The sequence below is a fragment of the Adiantum capillus-veneris genome, chromosome 2 (genome assembly GCF_014529385.1).
Source record: "Adiantum capillus-veneris isolate H3 chromosome 2, ASM1452938v2, whole genome shotgun sequence".
Classification (NCBI taxonomy): Eukaryota; Viridiplantae; Streptophyta; class Polypodiopsida; order Polypodiales; family Pteridaceae; genus Adiantum; species Adiantum capillus-veneris.
In genome coordinates this window covers 10978410-11000512 of record NC_140932.1, presented here as the reverse complement: position 1 = coordinate 11000512, position 22103 = coordinate 10978410, and the positions used below count along the sequence as shown (strand labels likewise).

Here is a 22103-nt window from a genome sequence, read left to right as displayed (position 1 = left end):
AATGAACAGTAAAATAAAGTAAAATCCTCTAGCCCAATTATCCATCACGAAGGCAAAACAAGATCTGCAAGTACTACATCAAAAACATCAAGATGACCAAACAAATAAAGCTGAAATAATGTGAAAATTAAAGATGACCCAACAAAACAGTTGAAAGAATTGTGTGTAACTATAGACACAACACATGCAAAGGCATATTTGTGACTATAAAAGTTCATGCATTGATGCACGCCTCCCTCTTCTATGCAGTCACTTGGATTTAAACCATTTACATTCTGTAATTCCTGGTTTGATGTAATTGCCATTAGGCTTGAGAAATTGAATGGGTAGGTAGGAAACTAAGCAGTGGTTTAGAAAACATAGATCTATCAAAATTGTGTCTCAAGCCTATTAAGGTTCAATTTTTCTGGTTTGATGTCAGCTGCTCTTAGCATCAGGGATTAGAAGGCATCTGTATTACGACTTTAATGGTGAAAACCATCACAAATGAACATATATATTGTGATGAAGAACTTGAGCCGACCAATAAGGTTTGCAGCTTTAGTTTGCAATGCAGCAGGAAAAATTCCCCAAGATACTCTTGCATCAATGCAGGGAATGCAGCTTCCTCGAATTTATAGCAGTTAAATTGCTAGCACCTCTTGTAGCAAGAGTTTCATCTTTGCAGAAATGTTTCCTCAACTTAAAAATCCAAAAAGAGCACATTCATGTGCTGCAAGAAGGGCACAAACATGTTGATAAAAGTCAAGATGATCCTTATCTCCATCACCAAACATCAGGCCGACCCTTTCGTATTTTCAACTTTTTTTCAAAAAGACTACTATGACAACTACTCTGCTCTAACAAGATAAGTGCTCTACCTTTTGTGTGCATAAACGTACGTAATTATTACATTAAAACATAGATCTCTGATTACCATGAAAGAAGCCTGTCTGATAAAACCTCCCCTGCACTAAGGCAGCCATATACTGCATGAATCAAGTAAAACCAGTCGTTCGCAAGTTAATAATGTAGCATTCAATATATTGACGTCACATAGGCCATTACAGCCTCTCTCTCTCTCTCTCTCTCTCTCTCTCTCTCTCTCTCTCTCTCTCTCTCTCTCTCTCTCTCTCTCTCTCTCTCTGCCCTGCCTGTGCACTGCTCGCTGCCTGCTGGGGCTGACCCTGCGCACTGCTAATTCCGCCCTCCGTCCTGCGCCAGCAAAACCCTAACACCCCCCCCCCCCCAAAAAAAAAAAAAAAAAAACACCGACATGCCGAAGAACGCCACGAAGGAGGAGGTGGCCAAGCCTGAAGATAAGGCAATGTCCTACATGGCGGACACCCTCAACGTCATCGCCAACCGGCTATACAAGCTTGAGAACGAGGTTGAAGGATTAACCAAGGAGAAGGAAGCATGTAAGCAAGAGAAGGAGAACTGGGGGAGAAGAGAGAGAAGGAGAAAGAGGAATGGAAGAAAGAAAAGGAAGAGTTGAAGGAGCAAATTGAACTCCTCCGTGCTTCTATCGCATCCCTCACCCCCAAAGAAGAAGAGATTAAAACGGAAGCCAAGGAAGCCCTCGAGAAGGAGATCACCAAAGCTCTCACGGCAAGCATCGACAACAAATTGGGGGCCACCAAGGAAGGATGGGTCAAAGTAGTCAAGAAGAACATCAAAAAAGAAGCGAGAGTGGAAGCCCAAATAGATGAGGCGCTCATCATACACAACCATTGAGGAAGAGAAGATGCGACAAGCCCGCCGCCTCAATGTACAAGTGACTGGCATCATAGAAGAGGAGGGATCCACACACGAGAGCAATGGGAAAGCCCTATGCATGAAGCTCGGGTACAAGGAAGACAAAGAGCTACCCTTCTCCAGATCTTGGAGAGCTGGTAAAGGCTTACAGAAAAGAGCCTCCAAGGAGTCTCAAACCTCATTCATCCGAAAGAGGGTCATCTTGAGAGGGCTAAAGGGCCCACCTATCTACCTTGACAACGACCTCACACAAATGCAACAAGACCACCGTGCATGCATGCCTAGATTCAAAAAAGCTCTCAAAGAAGGGAAGAAGGCGGTATACCGAGATGGTAGGGTCATCATCGATGGCAAGACCAACGCAAAGGGACTCGCTGCCTATGAGACACATGAGGAGATCCACATTGTAGTTTGGAACTGCGGCGGGGATCTATGGACACACCCAGAGAGACTTGAGGAGGTGGTGAGAGGACGGGACCTCATTTTCCTGACAGAGACACACGAGAGCCCAGAGCGGAGTCTACCAAGGATGTCACGATTGTGACTATGTTAACAGCAATACATCTACTCCTAGTTGGAGATATGCGAAGTGCCATGCCAAGCAGAACCCCTGCGCTTGGATGGTCATGACCCTTCGCTCAAGAGACGTGCCTCTTCGCCAAAAGCCACACTCCTTGGACGACTGGTCACACCCCTTTGCTCTACAGGTGCGACTCTTCACCCAATGGTTGCAGCTCTTCGCCGAAAGGATGTGTCTTTAGGTCTAAAGTCGCGTCTCTTCACCATGAGACGTGTCTTTTCATTTGTGTCTCTTCGTCTCCTATATAAGGAGCCTATTGTACTCAGTTTTCAACAAGTCAATCAATCAAACACAGAGTCTTCTAAGTCTTGTTCTAAGTTCAGTTTCAGTTTCTTAAGTCTTAATCATGAGTTTAAGTACTTAATTAAGGATTAGCGACTAGAATCCTTACAGTGGTATCGGAGCAAATTTTTCCCAGGACCCGAAGGTTGTGAGCCTCTCACCCTTGTCGCTACCCTCTCCCCCCCTTCCCAGAGTTGCATGGAAGCAGAAGAAAGGTGGTACACACACACCCCCGAGCATGAGGTAACATGATTTTTTCTGTTCCAATTACATAAATAACAGACAGACACGTAGATGTGTGTGTGCGGCGTGCCACGTACCTGGTGATTTTCTGGGAAAATTTCGTGGTGGTGACTCTTTGCGTACCCCGTCCCTTGGGTGGTAACCCTTCAAACCCACCCTCTCACCCCTTCCCGCGAACGGGCACATCAACGGGCAACACCTCTTCACCTTGCTGGCACCCTTTCGTATATAGGTGTGCCTCTTCGTCTTTGTACCCCTCTGCTGAATTCCCTCACATGCTGGGCTGAAAATTCTGCAATGTTGGGCTAAATTTTTGCAACACTGCTGGCTGCACCCAATCACTGGCTGCCCCTTCGTATGAAAAGCCACCACCCCATCAGCCGATGCTCGCACCTCTTCGCCGGAGAGCTTTCACTTTGCGCACTTCGCTGGGCTGAAGCGTTGCGCTGGTCTTTTTTCTTTTTTTTACGATGCCAAGTACACCCACGCTGGAGTTTTGTGTTGCGCTGGACAGAACATTGCACTACAGCATTTTTAATCTACGTAGCCTTTATTACTCCCAAAAAAATTAAACCCAAATAACCGAGTGTGAAAGGCCAACAACTTTTCATGTGACTTTTAAAAAAATCACATGACTCAAAAAAACCACAGAAGATCCACGATTAAGAAATACCAACAGCCGGAATAGACATTTGCAACATATCAGCTCCCTTCGCTTCCTACAGAGCTGGCGTCTTGTCTCCCTCTTGCACGTGGTATTATTCGATAGTGTGCGTTCCGTATCACCCGCTCTTGGACAAGATTCCCGACAAAATCTTGTTGGAGAGTTCTCCTACACACGAGGCGGTCATCATTCCCAATTCTCCAACTCCAGAATCTGTTCCCAACCCAGAACCTGTTTTTGTAGCATCACCTACTCCCGCACAGGTTCCAGTTCTCGAGTCTCGGAGTGAGCTTATTCCAAGTTATCAATTATTTTCTATAAGCAGTCAGCATGACTGGATCACAAGATGGCGACGACAATAAAAGCAGATGGTAGCACTTTCCAGGAGCCTCGCATCAATTCACACTCGCTTCGAGCAGATCCAGACGCAAAACGCTTCCCGGAGTCACTCAACAGCTTCTCAGACAATACAGGCATCTTCTTTCGACGCTTCAATGGTCAACCAGAAAGAACCACTCAAACATAAGCCTTCGCAGCCAAAATTTTCTCACCCAAAGCATGGTTTCTCAGAGACAACTAGACAACTAGACGCAAAGTACAACTAGACAACAGTCTTTGTCTCTAAACAGATACCAGATGCTATGGTGAATGATAATTCTTCAAACTTGAAGACTCCACTCCTTGCCTTAAGCAGTGCAAAGGATAAAGCGGATACAGACTCTTGCAGCACGACTTTAGTCGCTGCAATTGAATCTTTGGACACAACTTGTTCCATAGATAAACCTTTACAAATGGATATACCTTCAAGCACTACTCTATCTCAGTCTACGACATCCCTTCAAAAGGATTTTACTGTTCCAGACAAACCAATGGAATACTTTGCAAATTTTCAACCAGTGGTCATCACTCAACAGAAAACTCAAGTCAGTTTACCAATAATTTCACTCGAAGCAGATACAGATTCAATCTTTTCTTGGACAAAGCTCGAAGTTACAAAAGACTTTGACAAAGGCACTTATCAAGTTGCAGATATGATCAGTTTTCAATTTGGCAAAATAGTCATGGTCAATTGAAACCGGCCCGTAGGGAGGTAGGCGTTGGCTTTCACCCGAAATTCTTTACTTTAAGCACACACACAGAGCACTTTGCAAAGGAGACCTGTAATGGGAATTAACACTTAATCACACACACGGCTTGGAAGCTAGAATGCTCCGAGCAGACGCCGACAACCTGTAGGCCCCAAAATTGGCGCCCCTTTCGGTATTTCTTTATTCTTTAGGAGGGTAAATTACAAGGTAAGGTCCTGGGAATCCTTCACGTGTATCCACCTAAATACCATTTGATTTGGCCAAATTTCGGCAACATAACAGCCCCAAAATTTGCGCGAAACCAATTTCCCTGCTAGAACTCACTTGCACTGGCGTATACCCTCTGTTTCCTGCCCAAAAACAGTAAATTCAGCACGCTGTATTTACTGGTTTTTGCCCTGTTTTCAGCCCCAAACAGTCCCCTAACTGTCCTCTGCCAATGGGGCACGATTCCCAATGGTCCTGGCGTCCGTATGGCTGAAAAACAGTGAATTTACAGCGCATACACAGCGCTGATTTTGCACCTGTACGGTGAGGTTATGACCCTCACCAGTGCCTGCTTTGGAGCAACAGTTAGCTACCCCTGTTCCTGCTCAAGGAGGCTCTTGCCTCAGCACAAAAGCATGAACCCACACAACTGTACATCAGTCAAATGAGTAGCCCTCTTGTGGGGCATCACATAACTGCACGTAGGGGAGAGAGAGAGCAGTGTGTAGTGTGCAGGGCATCACTCCTAGCACCACACTGTACATGAGAGGGAAAGGAAGCACTCCATAGCTCTTAAACTGTGACAAAATGCAAAAGGAGGCTCATCCCAGCTTAAAAATTCAGCGCCCATTTTTATGGAAGAGGCAAGTCCATGAAAATGTGACACTGGCGCATTTACAAGCATTTTCCCGTTTCGGGTTCGCCGCTTAAAAATATCCCAACCGACGCGTCAGTTGACTTCGCGGCAGAGTTATAAAATGTTCCCCTAGTCATACCGGAGGTAATGACGCGAACACATTTCACGGCCCAAAATAGCAGTTCCCTAATTTTTAGGAGATGCTTCCGTTGGGCTCTCACTGGTCTTCTGACCATCTATCCTCATTGGGACCGCATCCAAAAGTGCAATGTGGCCCAACTGTTGGATACTTTTTGTTGGTAGTCCCACCTTGACTTTACGCCTTAATTGAGTTCACTTCCTAGTATCCACCAACTTGCTAAGTGCGACGGGGGGACCTATATGATCTTGCTCTGAGCCTAGACATCCTCTTACCATACGAATTCCAGTGCCGACCACTTCCCGTCTGCGGGTGAATATACCGTTCACATTGGCCATACAATGTCCGACCGTTTGCTACTTCAAAAAGAGGGTCTCAAAACAAATAAAATAAACCCCATTGGAAAGAAACCAACAACCAAGGTTAGCAGTTGCCACATCTCTGTGACATGGTTAATAACTGCCACGTCCTCGTGACATCAATAATAGTGCCATGACGTGGGACTTAACAGAAAGAGCTTTGGATGCAGAAGCACAACAACAATACATTTCTTTCTCCCGGAGTTTCTACAACTACCATGGGTTTAATTTAAAGAGGGAGGGAATGTCACGATTGTGACTATGTTAACAGCAATACATCTACACCTAGTTGTAGATATGCGAAGTGCCATGCCAAGCAGAACCCCTGCGCTTGGATGGTCACGACCCTTCGCTCAAGAGACGTGCCTCTTTGCCAAAATCCACACTCCTTCGACGACTGGCCACACCCCTTTGCTCTACGGGTGCGACTCTTCACCCAATGGTTACAGCTCTTCGCCGAAAGGATGTGTCTTTACGTCTAAAGTCGCGTCTCTTCACCATGAGACGTGTCTTTTCATTTGTGTCTCTTCGTCTCCTATATAAGGAGCCTATTGTACTCAGTTTTCAACAAGTCAATCAATCAAACACAGAGTCTTCTAAGTCTTGTTCTAAGTTCAGTTTCAGTTTCTTAAGTCTTAATCATGAGTTTAAGTACTTAATTAAGGATTAGCGACTAGAATCCTTACAAAGGATCCATGGATTTCATTGGGAGTCCTCACATCGAGGAGTACACACCAGCACACTACACGAGGGTCGGATGGGGTAGCTATACTCTTCAGACAAAGACTCCACAGCAGTATATAGATTGTTGCAGGGGACCCACAAGCCCGCTACCTTTGGATTCTCTTTGAACTAGCACGGGATAGGATCATTTACATTGCCCTCTACTACTTCCACCCCCCCCCCCCCCCCCCCCCTTTTAGCTCCAGATTTGCTACTACAGAGATGGGGAGGCATGGGGAGGACATACCATCTCCATGCGCATGTCTATCAGATGAGATTATGGAGTACTGTCACGTGACACATCCAACCCTATGTGTCTGTGGACAAGCTACAGCACGACAAGGGTTCAGTCAGTCCACTCAGTCTAGATTAGCAAGTGATCTGGCACTTTTGTGAGTCTGTTAGACCGTGCATGTCCAAACACTTAGTGTAGATGCATATCCTCTGGTTGCACAGCATGATCATAAGCATTCCCATTAGAATCCTTCACGGGGATTTTCTAGTGCATTTAGCCTATTTTCCCTATTTTTGACATTTTTCACTTATTATTTTTAAGTGACTTTTGTTGAAAAGTAGGTAGGGCAAATTGAGTAAGTTTGTATGTAAGCAAACCTAGACTAGCACTAATTGGCAGAAGAGGCAGCACGAGCACCTTGCTCAACAAGCAACTTCTCAGCAAGAAAACCCCCCCCCCCCCCCCCCCCCCCCCCAGCAGGAGACTTAGCATTTTCAGCCAAGGACAGACCAGCGTTTTGCATTGCAGACCAACCCTGCGAACAGCAAGACCGAGCAGAAGCCTAGCGTTTTTGCAAAAGCACAGAATTCAGCCCTAGCGTTTTTTATTGGCAGACCAACCTCAGCGTTTTGCAGATTACCGCGACAGAACCTCTAGCAAGACCAGCGTTTTCAGTTTTCAGCCTTTAGACATCACAGAAGAACCCCCGAACCTCGCAGATCTCACCTTCCCGCAGCAAATTCTCGCCGCACGGTCAGATCCTGCGTAGTTTGCAGATTCAGCCCGGAAAACGCAGATTTCAGCATCTGCATTTTCAGCGCGTTGTCGTCATACCGTCGTCATCGACATCGTCGACATAGAGTCAAAATTCAGCAAATAAAGATTTGCAGATTTCAACCATTAGCATTTTCAGATTTCAGCCCGTCTCGTCGTCGTCCTCATCGTCGTCGACATCGTCGGCAAGTCCAAGCATTCTAGAGATTTGTGCAATCATAAATAGACCGCTCTCACCATAGAGAGTGGGGCCTTCGGAGAAGGGTTTTACAACATCTCTGTCGTATTCTCTTCTCTATCTATCTCTCAGTCTTTGTTTGTGTCCACCACACTCTCTCACTAAAGGAACAGAAGGCTCTCCCTTCCGTAAGTAAAAGGAACCTTGAGCACAGTTCGAAGCACTCATCTTGAGCAAAGTTCAACATTCACTTCCGCTGCACCTTACATTGGTATCAGAGCTTTGGCAGTGTTTTGTATCACTCAAGGAAAGAACCACAAGAATCACAAGAATTTTTTTTGCTTGTTGAGGTCGCACGAACCCAAGTTCGCTTGGGCGTGTAAATTCCTAATCGTGTTTTTGAAGAGTGACAAGAATCCCAGGAAAGAAGGGCTTGTCCAGCCTCTCCTTGTGACTCTTTTCACTCATTGAGAGCGGACCATGCACTTAGCGGCCGGCCAATCGACGTGAGGTGGGAAAAGCAACCTTGGTGTGAGCGCAAGGCCGCCAAGGGGTGCGCCCGTGGAAAAGATCAGAACTCGGGTGAAGAGAAGATCCTTCTCAAACACAGATTGCAAGCAAAAGAAAACCCTCAAGAACCTCAAAGAACCCAAGAACCCAAGACCCTCAAGAACCCTAGTTCCTCGTGAGCTTAAGAACCAAAGATCATAGTGCATGGTCATCACCCGAAGCGGAATGGATACTTTGCATACAGGTGAGCAGGAGAGGCGACAAAGAATTTTCCCCACGAGGAGGTTTTTCCGACCCTCCCCCTTCCATATCTACGCAAAGGATTGCACCAGATCCTACGGAAGCGTGGTGCAAGACGATGATGGACATGATGACAACATGGCACGAAGCAAGAATGGCAGCCATGGAGCGTGAGCGCGAGCAATTACGCTTGGAGGCCAAAGAATTTGATCGCAAGTACGCAGAAAGAAAAACAGAATTGGATCGCAAGAACGTTGTTCATTCTTCCTCTCTCATTTCTAATGTGCAGGTGAAGATTGAAGAGATTCGGGGAAAGGAGACTCTCTCAGTCTCTTCTTCTCCAAAGCATGACACACAATGTAAGGTGCAACGGAATGAATGTTGTTTTTCTCAAGATTAGTGATCTTTATTGGTCAAGGTTCCTTTTAGTTCTTTAGGGAAATAGAGAGCTTTCCGTCTTGTAGAGTGTTGTGGTCATGAACAAAGTGAGGGGATATTGTGCATGCAAGTGAATGAGACTGAGAGAAGGAGAGAGAAGAGATACGACACCGAGAGGTTGTAAAACCCTTCTCCAACGGCCCCAAACTCGTCGGCGAGAGTGGTCTAACTTGATTGCACAAAGGTGTACAATGCGTATGCAATGGGACTATGCCGATGACGACGACGGCGACTTGTTGGCTGAAATCTGTGATCTTCTAATCGCTGAGTTCGGGGACTGTTTCGGTGGCTGAAAATGACTGTTTTGGCTGCGTTTTCTTGGGCTAGACTTGGGGGATCATCTGCAACTGAATGGGGGCTAATCGGCTAATGTTCTGCTGCTGAAAACCTGCGTTTTCCAATGGCTGAAAACTGTGTTTCTGCAATGGCTGAAATCTGCGTTTTCTTCTATGCTGAAACAGAGGATCTGCTGGCGTTTTTGATGGGCTGAAAAACGCTGGGAAGAGCTGAGGTTTGCTGGTGTTTTTGCATGAGAAAACGCTGGCTGAAAATGGGGTTTCTTGGCGATGAAAACGCTGGGCTGAATGCCTGTAGGAAGTCGCTAGCGATGCCAATCGACGGCGAGGCTGATGCTGTGGGGAAAACACCAAGGGAGAGATGGGAGGTATGGCGATCGGGGGTCATGAGGGGGGGGTACTGCTGAGAAGTTGCCTGTTGAGCGGGAAGCTCTTACTGCCTCTTCTGCCAGAAAGTGTGAACTTTGGTTTGCTTATATCCTTCAAATCATCATGCTTCTCATAATCATGCAAATCCTGTGTCATGTTGTGGAGAAAAAGAGACTGAGAGTCTCCTTATCTCGAATCCTTTCAATCTTGTCCTACATATTAGCAATGAGAGATGGAGAAGGAGAAGTGTCCACTCCATGAAAAACAGTAGGAGAATCACTTTTGGCATTGAGAGTTAAAGTGCTAGCCTCCCAATCAACGAGAGGGTTTATTTCACGAAACCATTTCATGCCTAAAATCATATCACATCCTTAGAGAGGAGAAACAACAAATCTTCTAGTGAAGGCAGTCTGTTGAATTGCAAACAACACATCAAGGAACTCCTTCGTGATGAGAGCGTCCATACCAGGACAAAAGCCAGAGACCTCGATAGGAGATCTCGGACTAACTTCAAGGCGGGCTCTCTCAATAAGAGAGGGGCTGATCACATTATGCATACTACCTGGGTCAAACAATATGACAAAACGGTGCCCCGACGTACGACCATAACATTTAATGAGAGAATCATCAATGGGAGGGTGTTGAGAAACGGTGGACACAATCGTGTTATCATTCATTGCATTGACAGATGTAGTGGGTACTGTGGGTTCTTTAGATTCATTCGATTCAAGCTTAGGACATGTTCTTTTGATGTGACCCTTAATGTGACAATGAAAACAACGACCTTCCTTAGAATAAGTGCTTTGTTCTTCCGAAGTGATATATCCTCCTACAATTCCTTGTGCTACTTTTTCATCTGGAGTAAGCTTAGGTTTAGCAATTGTGTTAGCCTTACCCTTAGATTCATTGGAAGAATTCTTTGATGAGAGACTATTGGAAGATTGGTTAGAAGAGTTATCATTCTTACCATTCTTACCGTTCTGCGGGTTCTGAGAAGTCTGCGAGGTACTTGTGGAAGTCTTTTTCTCCTTAGGCTTTCCTTTGTTGTGCTTCATCTCGTGGGCGAGAGCAATTGCTACCGCTTTGTTGAGATCGATTGGATCAAGTACCTCGACATCATACTTGATATACTCGTCCAATCCGTAAAGAAATGCCTCCTTGCGCTTCGCATCCGATTTGCGTAATTGAGTGCCAGGCTGCAAAACCCGATTAGAGAAAGACATAACTGGCATACCGTTTTGCTTGAGAGCTCGCCAATCGTCCTTCAGTCGTGCAAGGTACTGAGATGGCATAAACCGCGCCTTGAGCTTGTCTTGGAAATCCGCCCAACTAAAAGAGGGGGACGTGAAATCGTCGGCTGCCTCTAGGTGCGCGGCTAGCTGTGCCTCTTGCCGTGCCTTGTACCAATTAATGGCATCACCGGCAAGGTACATAGCTGCCATCAAAACTTTGCTATTTCCCGTCTTCTTAGTTGTCGCAAAATAAGCATTAAATTGATGCAACCAAGAATGAATAACAGTAGCATCCATCTTACCATCATACTTACTGAAAGTCAACTTCTCTGTGACTGGATTGTGTGAATCCGCATCGCGGCTTGCGCCACTTGATGAACTCCCACGATCTTTGGGTGGTTCGGTCTTCGAGGCTAGGATTTGGGCTATAAATTCTTGATTGCGAAGCTCCCTTTGAGCTTCACGCTCGGCCTCCTTTTCTGCTTTGTGTTCTTTTCGTTCAGCGCGCTCGCGTTCGAGAGCAAGTCGTTGTTCTTCTTGTTTTGCGTCAAGAGCAATGCGCCCACGTTCCTGAGCAAGTCGATTTTCTTCTTGTTTTGCAGCAAGTTTGTCATTTCTTTCATCGCGCTCACGTTCTAAAGCAAGGCGCTTGTCTTCCTATCTATCCATCATGGCCATCATTTGCTTCATCATTGCCTCCATAGGGTCTGGCGTAGATGGCGAAGGGGGAGGTTGGAAAAATCTCCTGGTGGGGAAAATCCTTTGTCCCCTCTCTCATGCTCATCACCTAAATGCGAAGTATCCATGCCGCTTCGGGTGACGACCATGCACTATGATCTGGGGGTCTGAAGCTCGCGAGCAACTTGGTTTCTTGAGGTTCTTGAGGTTCTTGAGATCCTTGATTCGTGAGAATCTAGGGTTCTTGAGGTTCTTGAGTCTTGAGGGTCTTGGGTTCCTTGCTCAATGAGTGAAAAGAGACACAAGGGGAGCCTGGACAAGCCCTTCTTTGTGGTTCTTTCCTTGAGTAATGCAGAACACTTCCAAAGCTCTGATACCAATGTAAGGTGCGTGAATGTTGTTTTTCTCAAAATTAGTGATCTTTATTGCTCAAGGTTCCTTTTAGTTCTTTAGGGAAAGAGAGAGCTTTCCGTCTTGTAGAGTGTTGTGGTCACGAACAAAGTGAGGGGATATTGTGCGTGCAAGTGAATGAGATTGAGAGGAGGAGAGAGAAGAGATACGACACCAAGAGGTTGTAAAACCCTCCTCTGAAGGCCCCACTCTCGTCGGCGAGAGTGGTCTAACTTGATTGCACAAAGGTGTACAATGCGTATGCAATGGACTGATGCAATGGGACTATGCCGATGACAACAACGGTGATGACAACGGCGACTTGTTGGATGAAATCTGTGATCTTCTAATCGCTGAATTCGGGGACTGTTTCGGTGGCTGAAAAATGACTGTTTTGGCTACGTTTTCTTGGGCTAGACTTGGGGGATCATCTGCAGCTGAATGGGGGCTAATCTGCTAATGTTCTACTGCTGAAAACCTGCGTTTTCCAATGGCTGAAAACTGCGTTTCTGCAATGGCTGAAATCTGTGTTTCCTTCTATGCTGAAACAGAGGATCTGCTGGCATTTTTGATGAGCTGAAAACGCTGGGAAGAGCTGAGGTTTGCTGGCATTTTTGCATGAGAAAACGCTGGCTGAAAATGGGGTTTCTTGGCGATGAAAGCACTGGGCTGAATGCCTGTAGGAAGTCGCTAGCAATGCCAATCGACGGTGAGGCTGATGCTGTGGGGAAAACGCCAAGGGAGAGATGGGAGGTATGGCGATCGGGGGTCATGAGGGGGGGGTATTGCTGAGAAGTTGCCTGTTGAGCGGGAAGCTCTTGCTGCCTCTTCTACCAGAAAGTGTGAACTTTGGTTTGCTTATATATTAACTTAGCAAAATTGCCCTACCTACTTTTGTTGGAAAGTCACTTAAAAATAATAAGTGAAAATACCAATAAATAGGAAAATAGGCTAAATGCACTGGAAAATTCCCCTAACTGATGCTAATGGATTCTGATGGGAATTCCGATGATCATGTTGTGTGCAACCGAAGGATATGCATCTATGCTAAGCGACTGGGCATGCACGGTCTACAAATAGACTCACAAAAGTGCCAGATCACCGCTAATCTAAACCGACTGAACCCTGCTGTGGTGTAGCTTGTCCACGGACACATAGGGTTGGGATGTGTCACGTGACACAGGATTTGCATGATGATAAGCATAATGGATTGAATGACAATGACAAGCATGATGATTTGCAGGATGATCAAGATGTGATTTCTCACAAGCATGATGATTTGCATTATGATGATGTGATTGTTCACAAGGATGATGTGTTAGTTGATGCTTTCTCTAGTGAAGCTAACCTCACTGCAGATTCGATCAGTCCAAAAGAACCGATCTTGGCTCTCAAGCCTAAGTCCAAAGAACCCTCACAGTAAGTATTATGTGTTCGCATGATTAGTACGCACGCATTGTACGAGTGTTTCATTCGTGATCGTTTCCTATATTTTAATCGGCGTCTTTATGTGATCCCTTTTCCTAGGCATGACATACGGTACGTTGAGCACGTTTCACTCATGAATGAGCACGGATGTATGCGGATTTCTCATGAAAAGCTCAAAAGTATCCATTCAAGGAAGTCACATTTCATGTCTCTTCCTTGGCACGACACAATTGTAGAAAGAGCACATGAAAGTATGAGCACCAAGCATGGGCATTTTCGTTGTGAATTGCCACAGTTGATTGCTCTAGATCATAAGAGAAAGATTCGATCTCATTGTTTGCGTGTGTGTGGTGAACGGTTTGGCACTCCGTCTATTTGTTCATCTACATTACATGCACAATCGTTTAGGAAGACAAGATTTTTTCCACTCACTTTACATGGAATAGGTATGTTCATGGTTTGTGTTGGAAGTGGTTTTAGGAATTTTCAGCCATGGAGATTCTCGAAGAAGAAAGAATCATGACTCTCGACGAAGTTGAAGCATTGAAGGAGCCACAGAAGACTTTGTGTCGCTTTCGACGCGGCCCAAAGAAGCAAGCATTGCAGACCTTTATGAAGTTCAAGTATCGCACAACCCACACATCAAAGTGGGCCGGCGAAGAGTCCCTTCCAGGATTCCGGATGCTATTGGCGATCTCCCTCGACGCCATACATTTCGATACCAGTACCTCACTTTGAAAAGGAGGGGATGTCACGTGACACATCCAACCCTATGTGTCAGTGGACAAGCTACATCACGACAAGGGTTCAGTCAGTCCAGTCAGTCTAGATTAGCAAGTGATCTGGCACTTTTGTGAGTCTGTTCGCAGACCGTGTATGTCCAAACACTTTGTGTAGATGCATATCCTCTGGTTGCACACAGCATGATCATAAGCATTCCCATCACAATCCATCAAAATCCTTCAGGGGAATTTTCCAGTGCATTTAGCCTATTTTCCCTATTTTTGACATTTTTCACTTATTATTTTTAAGTGACTTTTGTTGGAAAGTAGGTAGGGCAAATTGAGTAAGTTTGTATATAAGCAAACCTAGACTAGCCCTAATTGGCAGAAGAGGCGGCAGGAGCACCTTGCTCAACAGGCAACTTCTGAGCAAGACCCCCTCCCCGGCAGGAGACTTAGCGTTTTCAGCCAAGGACAGCCCAACGTTTTGCATTGCAGACCAACCCGGCGACACAGCAAGAGCCAGCAAAAGCCTAGCGTTTTTGCAGAAGCACAGAATTCAGCCCTAGCGTTTTTTATTTGCAGACCAACCTCCAGCGTTTTGCTAATTACCGCGACGGAACCTCTAGCAAGACCAGCGTTTCCAGTTTTCAGCCTTTAGACATCACAGAAGAACCCCCGAACCTCGCAGATCTCACCTTCCCGCAGCAGATTCTCGCCGCACCGTCAGATCCCGCGTAGTTTGCAGATTCAGCGCGCCGTCGTCGTACCGTCGTCATCGACATAGAGTCAGAATTCAGCAGATAAAGGTTTGCAGATTTCAGCCATTAGCATTTTCAGATTTCAACACGTCTCGTCGTCGTCAACATCGTCGGCAAGTCCAAGCATTGTAGAGATTTGTGCAATCATAAGTAGACCACTCTCGCCATAGAGAGTGGGGCCTACAAAGGAGGGCTTTACAACGTCTCTGGTGTCGTATTCTCTTCTCTCTCTATCTCTCAATCTCATGTACCTTCATTCACAGTGTTCATCCACTTTGTTTGTGTCCACTGCACTCTCTCACTAAAGGAACGGAAGGCTCTCCCTTCCGTAAGTAAAAGGAACCTTGAGCACAGTTCGGAGCACTCATCTTGAGCAAAGTTCAACATTCATTCCGCTGCACCTTACAAGTACTCTACATTGGAGGAGTTTTCCTTATGGGAGACTTCAATGCCAAGACATGTCGTGACCGGTGTGAAACGCACAACATCGAGGACCCGTTGGCACTGCACACCACACAGGAGAAGACTACCATGAGAGATTCAACAGACACGGCCCGCATCACAGAGTACTGCCACCATTTTCTCAGATTAGGCTCTCAACACCGTCTCGTTATTTATAATGGAATGGACCAGTGGCCCACTTCAGGAGGACTGACATGTATACCACATGGAGTTACAGCGGGGGGGGGGGGGGGGGGGGGGGGGGGGGGGGGGGGGGGGGGGGGGGGGGGGGGGGGGGGGGGGGCGGGGTCGTTATTTATAATGGGATGGCCCACGTCAGGATTGCTGACATGTATACCACATGGAGTTACAGCCGAGGGGGGGGGGAGGGGGGTCGTTATTTATAATGGGATGGCCCAATTCAAGAGGGCTGACATGTATACCACATGGAGTTACAGCCAGTTGGGGGGCAGGGTTCATGGGATCTAGATAGGCCACCCACCTACTTAGCTCTTTCACCATCCCGCCCATACCTATCGAAGCTGATCACACCTATCTTGCTCTCCCTCGCCGGAAACACCACAGCCACGACACGCCCCCCCCCCCCCCCCCCCCCCCCCCCCACACACACCACGATTCATTTCACATGAGCTAGCCCCCATACTCGACAAAGGTCAAGAAGGGACTCCTTTTACTCCACCCCTCTACACCACTACCCGTGCTCACCTCCCACATCACATTTGTCCTTCACACATCGGCCATTGGCTCTTTCGCGTACACCACCCACACAAGCCACCCCCCCCCCCCCCCCCCAAAGGACCTATGCCATAGAACAGCTGGTATGATGATGAGTGCGGAGAGACCTTTATTGCCAATTGCGTGCACAGCGGACCCTTGGTGTTGCTAAATGGACTATTTTCTTTTTTTTTGAGTAATTTCTTTTTATTGAAATTAGAATATTTAAATATGTGGACTTGAACCATAAGGTTAGGAACCGTAGATCTACTGGAATTATTAAAAGCCATCAAGAACAGAAAACTCCGATGCGTCATATGATAGGTGACATTAAGCATCGCAAAGGGGTTGTACCATTAGTTCCGTAGGAGAGACCGGGAAACGGATATTCTCGATGCGTCACGTGATGGGTGACGGGAAGCATCGGAAAGGGAATATTCCGTGGGTTTGGCAAGAAACTTGAAACTAGAAAAAGGAATACGCGTAAAGACGCAAGCACAAGATTAAAGATAGGTTCTGAGAAGCTTTTCTTAAAAATCGAAACATTGTAAGTGTTTTTCTGGGAATAGCAGACGCTTGAACAGGAAGAACCATGATAAGCAACGAAAGAACCCGTTGAAGACGAACTTCAACAAGTGCGAGCTCAACTCGCGGAATTGCAACAACATATTTCGTTGCCGACTGTCCAAAAGGCTTTGGACAGAATCAAGAAGCCGCAAGGAACGGACGCCGATGGGCGTCACGAAAATCCTGTCAATGGAAGCAATCCACAGGAGGATGGTGCAGAAAGAGGTGTCGAAACGCACAAGGGATCTTTGGATCAGAACAAACGGCCTTCCAAGAGCAAGGGCCAGGAAAAAGAACTTTCTCTGCTTAATGAAAGCAAGGATGTCTCTATCTCTTCTCCATCATACTCTCCTGACTATACTACTACAACTATTTCTTATACAGTATCTAAATCTTCTCCCAAGAAAAAAACTCCTACTACTTCCCTACATAATACTAAAGAGAGGCCCCAATTCAAAAGGGATAACCGCAGACGTCACCGCAAGATGCGGATTTTCAAATCTAGTGACTAAGATGTGAAGTTTGACAACTACACAAGACGGAGAGATATCTCCAAGGCACTGTCTTTCATCGGGCAGTTTGAAGTTGCTTTTGCCAACGGAAACTTCACTGAAAAATACAAGTTGTGTCATGTTGGGATGCATCTCAAAGAGACTGCAAGCAACTGGTGGGTAGCCAAAATTCTGGAAGGTACACAAGCCAGAACGTGGGCTCAATTCAAAGCTGAATTTTATGAACAATTTCTTCCACTTGATTTCGAGGACAACATTCGGAAGGAATGGAACTGACTTGCCCAAAAGGAACAAGCGAAAGTCACGGCTTATGTTGACAAGTTTGGGTCGGTTATTCTGAAAGTTACGCCTTTTATGAAGATATCCAACGAAGAAAAGATGCGAAAGTTTGAAGCAAGCCTTCAGTCCCCCGCTTCGGAAGAGCATGAAGGTGTACCCACACGACACCCTTCAGCGGAGGATGGAGTCGGCAATCATTGCCGAGGATCTACATTCCATTGGTACCCCCAGACGGATGGAACATAGCACGTACCGTGCAAAGCAAAGAGCGGTTTATGGTGACCATGGCAACCAAGGCAAAAAGCGTCCCCCAGAGGACCCGGATAAGCCTAAGAAGCCAGAGGGTACCGGAAAACGGCTCAAGTATCTCACGCCGAACCAAGTGCAGACCTTCAAAGAACAAGGAAGGTGCTTCTACTGTGGTGAGAAAGGACACATAAAGCCCAACTGCCCTGTCCGGCAGCAACGGCAAGAACAAGAATCTTTGAAGAAGGAACAATTGAAGAAGGAACCTGCTCCACCGAGCTTGAATTCCATTCCTGATGTGCAAGGGAATACAGAAAGCGAGAAAGGGAAGCGTCAGCTCCTTAAAGGCTGGGGATCTGTGAATAACCAACGAGTGTTGATCCTCTACAACCCTGGATCGACGGACAACTTCATCTCCCTCGAAACTGCAGAACGCTTGGCCTTACACCGGCTCAGCTTGAAACTGGAGTCACTTCCGGATCGGCATTCGAGGGGTTGACCACCAATGCAACTCCCGTGCAAAGGACAACTCAATCTTTGGATTAGCGAGTACAAGGACCGCGAATGCTTTTGATGGCACCCATCGAGGGATGTGATATCATCTTGGGTATGCCATGGCACTACCATATGCAACCGGTCCCAGATTATGTAGAAAAGACCCTCGCTTTTGAGCATGAGGACAAGAACGTTAAAATTTTTGATGGTGCAAGGGATTGCCTATTCCCTATTGTAAGCCATATCTCCATTAAGGAAATAAAGAAGTGTGTTTCTGCTTACTTGATTTTCGCACGTGAAAGAGATAAAACTAATGAGGGTTCGCTCTCTAGTTTGGAAATTGAACGTTTTCAATTTCTTGAAAAGTATAAAGATTGTTTCACGGATACTCTACCGGACAAGCTACCTCCGGAGCGTCCGGAAGATCATCGCATTGATCTGGTACCGAGTAGCTCTCCCCCAAACCAACCCCCTTACTGGGTTAGTCTTGCAAGCTTCTGGAAAAAGGTCTAGTACGACCAAGTACTTCGCCTTATTGCTCTCCAGTTCTACTGGTGCAGAAGAAAGACAGCACGTTTTGAATGTGCATAGATTACCAATCTCTAAACAAGATCACTATCAAGAATCGCTTTCCCATTCCTCGGATTGATGATATTCTCGATAAATTGCAGGGTGCAAGCCACATTCAAAATCGAATGATGGATCGAATTTTCAGCCCACACCGAGCTTTCACAAGAGTGTTCTTTGATGACATACTCGTCTTTTCAAAAACTGAGGAGGAACATTGGAAGCACTTGGACATAGTGTTTCAAGAATTGTGAAACCATGAGTTGGCACGTGAATGCAACTCATGTGAAGCACTTGGACATAGGTTTCAAGAATTGCGAAACCATGAGTTGCATGTGAATGCACAGAAGAGTGAGTTCTTCCTCACTCGGATACACTATCTCGGCCATATAGTCTTACACAACCAAGTGAGAATGGATCCCGCAAAGATCAAAGTCGGACAAGATTGGCCAGCTCCCAGTACGGTACATGATGTACGAAGCTTTTTGGGATTGTGTTCCTACTATCAGAGGTTTATCCGAGGCTTTGCTCAAGTAGCAGGACCACTCCATGACCTAACAAGGAAGAAGATACCTTTCAAGTGGGGATCGAGACAACAAGGTGCCTTTGATAGGCTAGTTGCCAGTTCTCACTTAAGTTCTTCAATCAATGCATCTTTTGCACTTGTGCGTTTTTCTATATTTTATTTCCAAGACTCACTGTAACAAACCAAGTCAAGATTCTACCGCGACACAACAAAGATTCACTTCAAAACAGTGGACAAAGACGATACGGCCCGACATAGTTCCGTGCCAAGAGGTATTGGCCCCAAAGACTGGCGCCCCTTTTGGTATTTATTTTTATATTAATCTTTGAGCAAAGTACAATGAGCCTGCACCCTTAGACTCTGCGTCCAGATGCTCTGAGAAGTGAGCCCCAAAGGCCACTTATAAAGATTACATGGGGTTGCTAAAAGCAGAGCCCCCAAAAGCTTCAAACTCAAAAGCAAAGTTCCCAAAAGCTGCTAAAAACAGTCAGCGTAATTTTCGCCAGGTCCATACGACACTCAGTGCAAATTGCAGAGATATGTACAGTCAGCGTTATTTGCGGAATTCCGTACGCCAGCCACATCAACAACCGCTTGCTTTATTTTCTTGTGTCCCCGGGGGTCCCCTAGTCACTAGGCCATACGTTGGGACAACTTATAGGGTTGCCACGTCACCAGTTTGTGACATACCCCCCTCTTGAAAGAATTGTAATCGCCCTCGATTACGCCTGCAAAACAGACAAAGGCCATAATCTTAGTAGACACTGACTGTTAGTACCAACGCACTAGACACAACACATCTGCACTTGTACAAATCGACAGTAACATCACCGGACATCACAAAACATCACTTGACATCACATGACAAATCACATTCAAATTCATTCCAAATCTCAGACCATGATTAATCGGCAACGTATTTAGTAATCGCATCTAGATCCAGTCACGACCTCACAGATGCCCGATTAACTAATCCTTATTGCAATCATGTCTACAGAGATTTATGAGACCGAAATGCTGCAGTCATTTCGTCTTTCAGTTCCTGCACTCAAACAAGTCAAGTACAAATCAATCATTTTCATTTTCGAGAATTCCAATTCATAAAATCATACAGCAGAATACTATCAACCCATCAGTATCCCTGAAGCCCAAAGGGAAATCAGTGACTCTATTCAAAATCAGGGTAATCCGTTGACAAAGGAGCGGAGTGACTCCCCTCTTGTGCAAGCCCGCTGAACTAGATTCACCCATGCTGAAATCGGGGTTCTATCGGAGTACACTATGCTAAACCGAATGCTTCATGGTAAAGTTTCAAAATCTGAGGAGTATCTGCTAGGTCCTCTTCCATCCACTTCGCATCCAATGCAAGATAGTTCTTAAACTTAACCAAGAACCACCTGATCAATTTACCTTTAATCTTTCTACCCTTGTGTGCCAATATCTATTCTGGAATGAGTATCTCCTCGCTTTCCTCATCCACTTCACATCCAATGCAAGATAGTTCTTAAACTTAACCAAGAACCGCCTAATCACTTTACCTTTAATCTTTCTATCCATGTGTGTCAATATCTGTTCTGGAATGAGTATCTCCTCGCTTTCCTCCACTTCGGGTTGTTCATCTGGCTCCCCATTATCGGACACATCACCTTTAAAAGGCTTCAATAGACTCACATGAAATGCATTGTGAATCTTCCAAGTATCGAGCAGCTTCAATCTAAAGGAGACATCATTTATCTTTTCTTTTATCTAGAAAGGGCAATAGTGTCTCATTAAGCTTTGGAAAAAGCCTCTCCTTTCCCATTTTCTTCCTCGGGCATGCCTTATCAAAACGTAAGAGCACCCAATCGTCTTCCTTTAATTTCAAGTCGCGACGGTGTCGATCTGCTGCCTTCTTGTGTCGTTCCTGAGATTTCGCTAAAGCCTCCCGAACCTTGGCAAAAGCAGTGTCCAGGTCCCTCGTGTATTGGTCGGCTTCAAAAATCTTATCTTTCGTGCTAAGAAAGGGTGGAACCTTCGGAGCACCTTCGATGAACTCAAATGGCGCCTTCCCTGTCGAAGAGTGGATCGTGTTATTGTAGGCAAATTCCACCAAGGGGAAAAAAATTCCCATTGAGTCTTCTGATCAGAGATGTCAGACTTCAATAGGTCCAGTACGACTGAATTTGCAATCTCAGATTGCCCATCTGTCTGTGGGTGGAAAGATAACGAGAACTGCAACCGTGTGCCAATGTTCTCCCAAATAGCCTTCCAAAACAAACTCGTGAATCGGGGATCTTTGTCAGAGACTATTGTCTCAGGCATGCCATGTAATCGAAATATCTGGACAATGAACAGTCTCGCTAAATGGTCCGGCTTGACTATTTTCTTCACTGGAATGAAATGAGCTTGCTTGCTAAATCTGTCAATAACAATCCAGATGCCATCGTGCCCACTCTGTGTCTTCGGGAGATCAAAAAGAAAATCCATAGCAATACTTTCCCAGGGGCGGGTGGGAATGGAGAAAGACTGTAACAATCCTTGTGCTTTATGCCTGTCAAACTTGACCTTTTGGCATACGAAGCAACTGCATACAAAGTCGTCCACATCCTTCTTGAGTCTCGGCCAAAAGAAGTAATGCTCCACACCTTTCAAGGTGGTGTCAATGCCGCGGTGACCCGTAAAAGGTGGACAATGGCATTCAGTTAGAACCTTTTCCCTCAACGGCTGTGTAACGCACAACATCGTTTTCTTCATCAAGTAGTGCCACAAGACGGGAACCACGTGCCAATAGAAAAGAACAGATTGAACAAACTTTTCGCACTTCAATAACAACTGAACTAAGAGAC

General features: G+C 45.9%; 1 protein-coding gene across 2 annotated transcripts in view; it reads right to left on the bottom strand.

Annotated features, from left to right (window-relative positions):
* Window positions 1-22103, bottom strand: part of LOC147462368 (HVA22-like protein k) — a 46894-nt gene that overhangs the window by 1640 nt on the left and 23151 nt on the right. For both annotated transcript variants that reach the window (XM_086526042.1, XM_086526047.1), the window contains exon 4: window positions 917-968. In XM_086526042.1, the coding sequence (XP_086382168.1) occupies window positions 917-968 (52 nt within the window). The remainder of the gene's footprint in view (window positions 1-916; window positions 969-22103) is intronic.